Source organism: Myotis daubentonii, chromosome 2 (assembly GCF_963259705.1).
Source record: "Myotis daubentonii chromosome 2, mMyoDau2.1, whole genome shotgun sequence".
Taxonomy (NCBI): Eukaryota; Metazoa; Chordata; class Mammalia; order Chiroptera; family Vespertilionidae; genus Myotis; species Myotis daubentonii.
Window position 1 is genome coordinate 33,648,759 of NC_081841.1, and position 12,214 is coordinate 33,660,972.

A 12,214-nucleotide genomic window follows, 5' to 3' on the forward strand; every position below is an offset into this window, starting at 1 on the left:
TGCAGACAATGCAAAGCCCTTTAATAAAATAATTCTACAATATATAAGACAGACATGAAAATTCACTAATAAAACACATAAAAATATCCCCAGGACACTAAGAACTTATTGGATAAAATTTTAAATGCAATAATAAATGATAATTATTATATGGAAGTAAAATACCTTTGCAAAGTGAAAATATTTATTATGCTATATATAAATGTCAATTCCAGACTGTAAACAACTAAATTCATATTTTGAAAGGGGTCCTCTTTATTTACTGCTGGTTTTATTTATTTTTGGCCATGCTCTTCATTCAAATGATGATGGTAATATTTATTGGTCAGGTTATTTTTAACCTATTAAAGTTTACTGCTCAGTGAAACACAAGCTCTTTGAAGGCATCTTTTCTGACAGTAAGTGCTTGTAGACAGTATGCTAGAGGATACTGAGCAAAGAAAGGACATCTTTTCATTCTATTATTGTTCTTACTTAAAAAAAGAGGCATTTTATTTGTGTTGAAGTTTTTATGTATTTAACAAAAATTGCAGATGAAAGGATATATAACATCTGCAGTTTTATTAAACTTTATATGATAGAAAAGTCATGAGGGATAATTTCCTTTCTCGTTTTAAAGAATAGTTTATTGATTTTTAGAGAGAGAGGAATGGAGAGGAAGGAAGAGGGGGAGAGAGAGAGAGAAACATCAATGTGAGAGTAGATCATGGATCTGCTGCCTTTGCACGCCCCCTAACTGGGATTGAGCCTGCAAGCCAGGCATGTGCCCTGTCTGGGAATCAAACCAGCAACCTTCTGGTGCATGGGGCAATTCCCAACCAACTGGGCTACACTGGCCAAGGCAGGGATAATTTTCAAAGAGAACTGAATTTTAAAGGTAAAATATAAATATATGTGTTAAATTATATATAATCATAGCTATAGAAACAACCTTTTTTTTGCTAATATTAAATAAACACAGATATGTGAAACCATAAAATGTGGCAGAATTTTAACATTACTTAATCAGTTTTATACTCAGTCTATGGAGTTCTATGAGTGTCTAGAACAGCCGTGGGCAAACTACGGCCCGCGGGCTGGATCCGGCCCGTTTGAAATGAATAAAACTAAAAAAAAAAAAGACCGTACCCTTTTATGTAATGATGTTTACTTTGAATTTATATTAGTTCACACAAACACTCCATCCATGCTTTTGTTCCGGCCCTCCGGTCCAGTTTAAGAACCCATTGTGGCCCTTGAGTCAAAAAGTTTGCCCACCCCTGGTCTAGAATCATCTATACTTATAATAGGGTAATCTGCAAATTGGTCGGGACTCCATCACGTAACGACCAATCAGTAGGAGGGTGGGGCAGCAAGCTACAAGAGGCAGAGAGCTACAGGAGGGAAGAGCAGCAAGCTATGTACAGTGGAGGGCTATGAGCCGAGGTGGGCAGGGTGGCCACCTGAGGCAAGCTGCAGCAAGCTACTCGCGCACGAATTCATGCGCAAGGCCACTAGTACAGTTTATAAAGCAGCATCCTAATTTTGGCAAAGAAAACCTTCAGTCACTTTTATGTTTTCCATTGTTACCTAAGAACAATGCTCAATAAACATCTGAATAGATGAAGGAATGAATGGATGAATAGATGCAAAAATGGATAAGACTGACTAACACCAAAGCTTCATGATTAAGTGATTTGGGGAGAAGACAATACTATTTTGAAATGATAAGTAAAAAAACAAAATGTCCTATAAAAATAATACTGAATGTGAACTGTAATTCAAAAATATAAAATGTCCTAATGTAAAGCATCATTATAAAGTATGGCATAAAAAAATCGCATTAGTAAATCAAGAAAAACAATAATACCTCACAGAGTTATTTGTTGTGTGTGACAATGACTATGTGGCTACAGCTCCTTATTTTACTCAAAATTAGTCTGTGTATGTAATATATTGAAACTGCTGGTCCACAGACACTGCTTTAAAATTAAATTGTATTGACTATATGTTATAATTATTATCAAGTTTGAGAAAATGTATGTTCTAGAATGACAGTTGTAGGGGAGCTGGGGGGAAAGGGCGACGGGATTAAGCAGTATCAATTGGTAGTTACAGAATAGTCACAAATATGTGGATTACAGCATAGAAAATACAGTTCATAGAGTCATGATGGCTGTGTGTGTGTTGGGGGGCGGTGGCTGCTTGAAGTATCAGGGGAACCACTCGGTAAAGTACATGCTTTTCTAGCCATTTTGCTGTACATATGAAACTAACACAGAATACTATTGAATGTAAACTGTCATTGAAAAAAAGGTATGTTCTGCTGTCATTATAAAGTAAAGCAGACCAGGCCTTAGATATATATTAAGCACTCAACATGCAAGGCCCATTACACAGCTAAAAGAGATCTGACAAGTGGCATATGTATATTTCCTAATGTCACTAATGTGTACAATCATTTGTACTGTATATTTGCACATATTGCTGTGGAGTCACCTTCTAAGGTCCCTGTCCAGGTTAAATTATACTTTCAAATATATTTCTCTTTTACTAATACAGCAAAGAACTTCAGAGTTTTGAGAAGGCAGAGGTTGGAGCACACTTTCCAAACTGACTCCTTCTCTTTCCAGTTCAATCTCTGGATTAATTGGTTAACTGTGAAAGGTAGCTGCCAGGGCACAAGAGGCTTAACAGATTTCTGGATTTTTTCCTCTGTCAATACTTCCTAATTTTTTCAACTGTGTGACTATGACTACTCTTACACTGCTACTCTTTAGACATTTTAGCATGGCTTTCATGGAATGAAGAACAGAAGCATTTTCTAGGTAGTTCAGCAACACACACACACACACACACACACACACAAACAAACACTCAGGATATATAACTGTATCCATTTTCTACTTAACATTTTCTAATAGGTAGAGAATATGTGCAATTACTTCCCTAAGTAATCTCAGGGAAAATTACTTTATGGCTACTCTTCTTAATTCATCCATAGAAAGTTTAATAACTTCACATATCAAATAATAAGTCAGGTCTTTACAAACACAAACATTTAATTTTTCGGCATTCCTCTTCTTCTAAATCAAGAAACAAATTATTAAAACCCCCCCTGATTCTTTTTCATGTTCTCTCAGGAAATCTTTCTTTAGCTCCTAAAACTAAACTAGCTCTAAGTAGTCTTACTTTTAACGCTATTATTATCTCCATATCTTTACCTGATAATTGCATTGGATAAATGGCATATCTAAAATTATACTTATACCATGACACATTATAAGTGATTGATATTTAAATCAAACATTTTCTATAAGCCCTAATGTACTTATATTTTAAGTTCTATTTCAGTCGCCCCTTCTTTGGGAAACCTTTCCCATGGTCTCTCACTGAAGGTCATCTCTCTGTCCTAATGACATCCAAATCACCTTATCTGCAAGTCTTTATAAGACTTTGAATCATAGAGTATGGGTGTCCATTTTATCACACTGTAAGCTACTTGCGTACAGTCTACTATCTTATAAACCTTTGTAGCACTCATTTCTTACAGTAGCTGTCTGTGGAATAAATGATGCGAAATGTATGTATGTAACTTAACACGCACACCTCACTGATCCTACTAGACTCTTATCTCCTTGAACACCCACAGTTTAGCCCCATTGCTGGCACATAATAGATATTCAATAAATATCACTGAATGAAAAGTAAAACTCTCAATGGTAAAATACATAGCTTCTTCAAAAGAGTACCTTGCTTTTGGGTGGCGGGCTGTTTGTGCTCTTGTCTGTGTGAATGCTGGTAGGAGATACAGCAGCACCGAGGTTGCCTTGGGGTATGCCTGGGAGCTTTCCTCCTGGGGACACCTGCATCGCAGCCAGCTGGGCAGCATATAACTGCTGCAGAAGAAACAGAGAGAGAGGGGAAAATTGAAAAAGGACTCAGTGATTAAATTAATGCACCCTTCAGAAACTACCTACATTTAGATATGGCATTTTTCCTCTGGGTATTTTTGCTTAGTGCCCTGGAATATTTAAAGAAGAAGCTGTCAGCTAAACCTCCATGACTTACTTTTTATGGGAGGAGTCACAGAGACTACATATAAGAGGTTTCAGCTTCGGTATACGCAGAGGTTCTAAGCAAACAACAGGCTTTATAGTTACTCTTTCCCAAGATCTCTGGAAGGCAGGTATATCCTTCTTTGGTCAAGACTTCTTTTTGTTCTACATATTTTAAATTTTATACAGTGTGTTAAAAATAATGCAGCTTCATATACAAAGTAATTTTCCCATTATTCATGTTTAAAATACTATGCCTTTTTTTCAGACTTGTTGAAATGAGCACCTGTAACAATTTTTTGTGATTGTTAGTTGTGTAGAAATACAAAAAAAGCCATTGAGTGGGAATGGAAGGAGTTTTGGAAGAACATTATCTGGTCAGTCTACCTACACTGATAAAAATTAAGATGCTGCCAGAAGTCCACTTTACTTCATAATATCTAAACAAAGACAAACCTGAAATTACCTTGAGGATTAGGGTTTTCAGGATTACTGTTTAAACATCACATAATCATTCTTACTTGCTAGGCCATCATATAATCATTCTTACTAAATAGCCAATAAAATATTCTCCAAGTCAATTTAATAATAGAGCAAACTTTTAATTTGATAATGATAGCTATATGATGTGGTATCTTAAAACAAGGAGGTTGTTTTAGATTCAAATAGTCAGATAAAAATTTTAAATTAATATTCTTTTCATTTCTATTTCGCAGAATGTGAAAAATTTTAAATCTGGATGGGGGGACAATATATAGTTATTTTCCCCCAATTCTGATCAAAACTTCTCACTATTCGCAGATCGCTGCATTTGCCACCACGCACATCTGATTTTCCTCATTGGCCTCTATTTCGAATAAATTTTAATTTGTATCAAATAATATGTGTTCCTTAAATTTACATTACATTACAGAAGCATAAAAAGGCTTCAAGTCTTAGAGAATCTAATGAATCTCAGGTCTGCTGGAATTTTAACATAAACCAGACATTTTAATACTGCTGAATCCTAATCTGGCTATTCACAAGTTAACAGGAAATTTCAGTGGATTTTAAGAGTCCAACAGTGGTTCTCACACCTGGCTATATAGGTAAGGGATGGTAACTTACAAAATAAATGCTGCTGTGACATCATTCAACCTTATAAACAAATTAAGGTCATTTGTCTATCCATTAACATATGTATGTTGACTGATGTTAAAAGAAGGGAGTAAAGAGATGATTAATATTTGATTTATTACACACTCTTAAGGCAAAATTAAAAATAACAATAGTGTCTGTACTCAGTGAGATCTACAATCCCAGAACCACTGGTTGATCTTGTTGACAGGGAAGGAGTGACATGTGGTGGGGATTGAAAAGCCACTCGAAGTTATAAGCATCCTGTGAACTATATAACACACGTCTTTTATACGCATATACAATCCTATATAATAAAAGCCTAATATGCAAATTAACCAAATGGTGGAACAAATGGCAGAACAACCAGTGGAACGACCAGTCGCTATGACACACACTGGCCACCAGGAGGCAGACACTCAATGCAGGAGCTGCCCCCAGCTGGCAGGCCCCAGGCCAGCCAAGGCAGGTGCCAGTGGGGGCCCCCGAATCACCCCGCCGGTCACCCTGCAGATCAGCCTTGATCACAGGCCAGGCCTAGGAACCCTACCCATGCAAGATTTCATGCAACAGGCCTAACATTTTTCTTGAAAGGATGGCAGATAAAACCAAGAGTTAAATAATAAGATGCATTATAATAAATTACTTAATTACTTTAACAGTTAAGTTGTTCTAAAAACAAATTGAAACTCTAAACATAAAGAACTAAAGCTTTACAATAATGCTCACATCATGAGGTTAACCAGACTAACAGAATAACTCTTTTGCCTTGCACAATAACTTGACTCTTATCTTAAAACTAATGAACACACAACATCATAGAGTATTAGGTTTGCCTGTCTTTATAATGCATAAAATATTGCATTTTTTATTCCATTTCCCTCTCCCCCTCCCTGCAGTAAATCAGACAATGATTTTTTAAGTAAACAAAACAATCACATATGATTAAATTGAATCTACTCATTGATTACTTAGTGTATTCTTGGCGGTCATATGTTCATAAGTATGTTTCTTTATGTATAGATACATATAAATAATCATCATTTTTGTCTCACATTGTTCCATAAGCCTACATTGTTGTCTCCCCAGCATTTTGAGCTCCGTCAAGGACCATGATTTCTACCTCTAGTGGAACAGTTAAAAGTAAGGCAAACCTCAATTCTAATCCCATGTCTGAGCCAGTGACCTTGGGCAACTAAAATGAGGCACAAATCTATAATCTGCAAATTTAAGGATAAATACAACTTTTAGTAGGGTTTCTGTGAGAAGCAAATCACTTAATGTGTATAAAATACTCAGAAAAAACACATAGCAAAGAATGCTTGATAAATAACTAATAATTTTATATGTATTTATTGATTTTTAGAGAGATGGAAGGAGAGAGATAGTAACACTGATGAGAAACATTGATTGGCTGCCTCCTATAGGCCCCCTATAAGAGATCGAGCCCACAGCCTGGGCAGGTGCCTTGACCAGGAATAGAGCCAGCTACTTCTTGGTTCATGAGTTGATGCTCAACCACTGAGCCACATAAGCCAGGCAACAAGGTAATATATATGCTAACATCCTGCTATATACTCAAGACTAGTGATGGCGAACCTTTTGAGCTCAGCATGTCAGCATTTTGAAAAACCCTAACTTAACTCTGGTGCCATGTCACATATAGAAATTTTTTGATATTTGTAACCATAGTAAAACAAAGACTTATATTTTTGATATTTATTTTATATATTTAAATGCCATTTAACAAAGAAAAATCAACCAAAAAAATGAGTTCGTGTGTCACCTCTGACATGCGTGTCATAAGTTCGCCATCACTGCTCTAGACTATGGTAGTATGGTGAAGGATACAGAAAGTGTATAAACATAATTCCTTTACTAAGTAAAGATTGATAAACATAAAATAGTGAGACTATTCGTGTACTATAACTGCATGCTACTGAAAAAAAAAAAAACACAGGAAATCAGTCAGTGCATTCTGATATGTTTTCACAAAAGATATGTACCTGAGCTGGAGGTGGCATTCTAGAAAGGGAGAATACTTTAAAGAAAGGTACAGGGGTACAGGGGCAGGAGTAATTTAGTTGTTGCAAAGGGAACACAGGATAGGAGCATCGAGTAGTTGAGAGGATGTGGTAGAGAGAACAATGACCTAATTGAGTGTATGTCCTGGGAAGAATAAAATAGTAGTGGATTTGTAGGCTTAGTTCACCTTCTAGAAAAGCTTGAAATACAGGCAAAAGGGTTTAAGTTTAATATGTGGACAAGAGAAAGCCACTGAATGTTTGAGAGCAATATATATATGACATTTTTAACTAAAACAAAGATAAGGCAAAATTTATCAGTTATGAGGTTATCAAAATTTAGTAGTGATATTTTTAATGATAACTTGAGTTGAAAAGTAACACTTGTGACAATGAAGAGGGGAAAATGACTCCAAATTCATACTAACTGGAGAAAAGTGAAAAGAAACTGAACAGGATGAGTCATGTAATTTATATAAAGTCTTCATTTCATAGATATAGTACATAAATATTCACCTATCATACATTCTCACTAGTGTACATAGTCATTGTATTATCTTTGTAAGACAGCCAAAACATATATATTTTCTTCTTTGTTTTAGAAAAAGGAAGAAGTTAGTAACACAGAGAAATTTTCCTATAATTTTGCATTGTGGTAGTAAAAATGCTAGAACCATTCAGTCAGGGTCTTCCCCTAACATAGAGCTCATTCAACACTTCTCTAAGCATTAAGAGTATGATGCAATGTATCTATAACAATAAGAGCTTGAACTGTATTTATCTTAGCCAAACCTAATCAGTGTTTGTTTTTTCCTGGCCTGCGCCATGTGTACCAAAGCATTACTAGGCTGACAGTGGGCGGGGCGTTCATTAGCAGGCATTCCTGATGCTGAGTTGTAATGATCCAATGTAGGGTCAAAATAAAGTCTGGCCTGGCTGGTATGGCTCAGTGGATCAAGCACCATCCCATGCACCAAGAGGTCACTGGTTTGATTCCCATCAGGGCACATGCTGGGTTGTGGGCTCGAACCCCTGCTCCCCCATAGGTGGAGTGAAGGAGACAGCTGATCCATATTTCTTTCTCATTGATGTTTCTATCTTTCCATTCCTCTCTCTCTAAAATCAATAAAAAACATGTTTTAAAAATGTCTGATAGGATGATAAAGAATAGATATTTTAACTTGAACTAATTAATTAGTATAGGTGATAGTGCTAATTCGCACTATTAATTAATTGCTAATTGGGGGGGGAGTAATACAGTTGTATTTGGATATCATAGCTTTTAACCAATTAGATATAATTGTATTTTCTTATGAGGGTAATCATTTTACTCAGGTAGTCTAAGCTAGTGTTTAGTACTTTTCAGTGCTAGGAGTGGAGAAATTCCACAATACAGCCTATTTAAATTCTGAGGTAAATTACTTCATTAATTACTTGAGATGGCAAGTTCTTGCCACTTCGCCCTAATAAGTAAGCTATTTTCCCCAAATTGCTAAAAACACAACTTCTCCCATTGGCTACTAGCCTAGTGTCTAATTGCCATCTGGAGTATTTGGACTCAAAGCATTAGGTAGTGATGAAACTATATATCACTATTTGTTTCCTCACACCATTTACTGCCTAGAAAACTCCTTGAAGGCAGGGATTATGTCTCTATTATTTAGCGCTTTCTCAGAAAATCCTAGGAGGAAAAGAAGAAATGAGTAAAGGCAGAAATGAACTGTAGAATATCATTAATGTTTAACAAAACTACATTTACAGGATATATTTAATATATATTTAATAATGATAATGGCATTTAAAAAAATCTGGCATCACTTTATTATTTGAGGAATTAGGAAAAAATAGCTATTGGTGATGTTGATGAAAATCATTCATTCATTCATTAATTCCACTCACTTAAAAGGCCCAAAGAAAATTAATTTCAAAATCTTATCAGCATAAGAACAAAAGGTAGATTAATATACCCATTATTGTAATAGTAACTAAATAAGTCAATTTAGAATTATGAACAGAAAAATTAGGTGAAGATTATTAGAAAAAGTTAATATCTTTTTAAAAGACAATAGAACCAAGATATTAAAAATACAGGTATTCTTAAATATTTTGGAAAAGACAAATGAGAAATGCCTTATATCTGATCAGTGGATATACAGTACTTACTGAATCCCATATATTATTTAGAGAGTAAAAAGTACTTAGTAGGAGCTAAGCTTTTAGTAAGCTATTTTGGGGGATCCTTTTTTATTACTTAAATCAAAGCTTAATTTTCTATTTGAACTAGAATCTATTATCAGGTGTTCCTTTCTTTTTTCTTAAATATATTTTATTGATTTTTTACAGAGAGGAAGGGATAGGAATAGAGAGTTAGAAACATCGATGAGAGAGAAACATCTGTCAGCTGCCTCCTGCACACCCCCCACTGGGGATGTGCTCCTAACCAAGGTACATGCCCTTGACTGGAATCGAACCTGGGATCCTTCAGTCCGAAGGCCGAAGCTCTATCCACTGAGCCAAACTGGTCTGGGCAGGTGTTCCTTTCTTGTGAGAAAAATTTGCATAAAGTCCCAGGAGACAGGGCTGACACTACATTCTGACAGTTACTCAGGAGTCATTAGTATATGACAGTATATGGCTTGATTCAACTATCTAATCTTCCCCTACTGCAGCCATGGATTAAGAGAGAGGGACTTTCATATTTTAATGGGAAAACAGCGCAAAATGAGTCATGTCTACTATTCTCTTTGTCCTTACCCTCCCTTTTTCTTACTCCTCACCTCTCTCCATGTCACCCAACTTCACACTAGATAGGAGAGCTGGGTACAAAAAGCACAGAATAAAAATTTAAAAAGGACATTAAAATTATGACTAAAAACATTGTCTTTTCTAAATGCTGTATGGTAAAACATACTGATTCTTTAGAAATTTGTGAACTTTGACATTGCCTGCCATTATCTGAATGGAGAGGGCTATCTGACTGCAAAACCATTTAATATTGTTTTGTTTTTTTTTTTTAGGGGAGAGCGCGAACGCAGTCCCCCACTACCACAAATTATGCAGTCGAGTTTCCCACATTTGGGGAAATCGCAGGGGTCAGCACATCCGGAGTGCAATGGATAAGCCTCGCCCTGGGAAAACCACCTTCGTGATCATGGTATCTCCCCTGCCAGGTAAGTATAATATTGTTTTTGTTGAATTAAAATTATTTTTATAGGTAGAATAATTTTCTCTGAGTGTTATCTTAAATCCAACGTCAGTCCATAAATTAGAGAAAAAAGTATACTGTAACTATAAATGAATGTTTCATGTTTTAATGTTTAATGAAACCAATTTTACTTTAATTGGGCTGGAAGTTCAAGTCCTTTATCACTCTTGATGATCAAGAAAGCTCTCACTCAGAAATTAGCAGTGACTTCTAAACTCTCCAATAAGCAAACAAATATAGACCTAAATTTTCAAAAATAATTCTCTGATCAATAGCACCTTGAAGTTCAAATATATTCATAGAAATGACAGGTGATTTTTTTTTTAAGTGCAGGGACTGAAATCTGGCAATAAGAGTTAATATATATTCACTGTGTTAACCAGTTGGAGTAGAGGTTTTAAAACATGTGCATTGTTATTTATTAGGATTTTAAAAATAGGTAAATGTGTACTTCTAAAATTCAAATCAAACTTTATGATATATGTTAGATGTGATGTGTAAGGAAAGCATTTGTTTGCTTTTTTAAGGGAAGGGACAAAAATAACATTTGTGAGGAAAAATTCAGAAAGCAATTTCAAGGCTCTATAAGTGTTATCTTTATAGCTTAATTTCAGCTTCCTAATGTAACTTAAATGTGGAGTTTAAAGAGAAACTAATGTACTGGAGAAAATCTTTCAAAACATATCAGCATGTTTCAATGTGAATAAATCTGCTTTGCACATTATTTTTCACAATGTTTCTTCACAGAAAATTATCAGAGCAACTTAAGTTTAAATATGGACTTTCTTTCCCTAATATTGTCAGCTCTTCCTTTGGATGTTATTCAAGTATATTGTAAAAAAAATAATAATAATAAGTAAAGAAAGAAAAGAAGGAAAGAAAAAAAGATAGGCCTTAAATTTATTGGATCCCAAGGCAAAAATGCAAAGTGCAAATAGAAACTCACATGCCAAATTTATAAAAAATTACATTTTACAAATCATGCTAATAAAGTTAAATAAAGTATGTTTCACTTTCCCATTTTGACAAACAAACCTTCAAAATATCTGGATGCAAACCACAATGTACCACTTCATAATAGGATGACTATTACTAAAAAAAAAAAAGAAAAAAAAGAAAATTACAAAGGGTGTTGAAGATGTGGAGAAATTGGAACCCTTGTGCATTGCTGGTGGGAATATAAAATGGTGCAGCTGCTATGGAAAACAGTATGACAATTCATCAAAAAATTAAACAGAACCACCATATGATCCAGCAATCCCACTTTTGGGTCTATACCCAAAATAACTGAGCGCAAGAACTGGAACAGATATCTGTACACCCATGATTGGAGCAACATTAGTCACAATAGCCAAAAACTGAAAGAAACCCCAGTGTCCATCAACAGAACACTAGCTCTGTGCCCATTAAAGAATGCTAGCATGCCAAACACAGTGAGCTCTGAAATATAATGACTTGTATTAACCGCTAAGGTGACTGCTAGGAAAGAATGAAGTCTAGACAGAGCTGACAGCTAGCTTTCAAGATCGAGACTCTTAGACAATTCTATGAATGGATGAAAGGCTTGGAGTAAGGAGTCGATGGTTAGAGTTCTCTCCTAGCCTCCTCAGTGGTTAATCCATAGAAGTGGAGTCAGGACTGGAGGAGTGAAGCATTTCTCTTGCTGCTTCAGCAGCTCTAACGTAAATCATGGGAGAAGGTATCTGGAGGAAGGTACCTGGGGAATTTAGTTAAGAGTTTTCATTTCATGTTCAATGCAAAATTCCAGCTGGAGTATTTATCCAAAGGGCATGAAGGGAGTAGCATCTGGGTATACCAGGGATTAGTCAGTC

The 12,214-nt window shown here is 35.5% G+C and overlaps 1 protein-coding gene and 1 non-coding gene across 6 annotated transcripts in view; both read right to left on the bottom strand.

Annotated features, from left to right (window-relative positions):
* SOX5 (SRY-box transcription factor 5) overlaps positions 1 to 12,214 on the bottom strand; it is a 980,574-nt gene that overhangs the window by 77,482 nt on the left and 890,878 nt on the right. For all 5 annotated transcript variants that reach the window (XM_059682385.1, XM_059682383.1, XM_059682384.1 and 2 more), the window contains one exon: positions 3,732 to 3,878. In XM_059682385.1, the coding sequence (XP_059538368.1) occupies positions 3,732 to 3,878 (147 nt within the window). The remainder of the gene's footprint in view (positions 1 to 3,731; positions 3,879 to 12,214) is intronic.
* Positions 10,192 to 10,355, bottom strand: LOC132228947 (U1 spliceosomal RNA). The gene has a single exon (XR_009451544.1). It is a non-coding gene; the product is annotated as a U1 spliceosomal RNA (small nuclear RNA).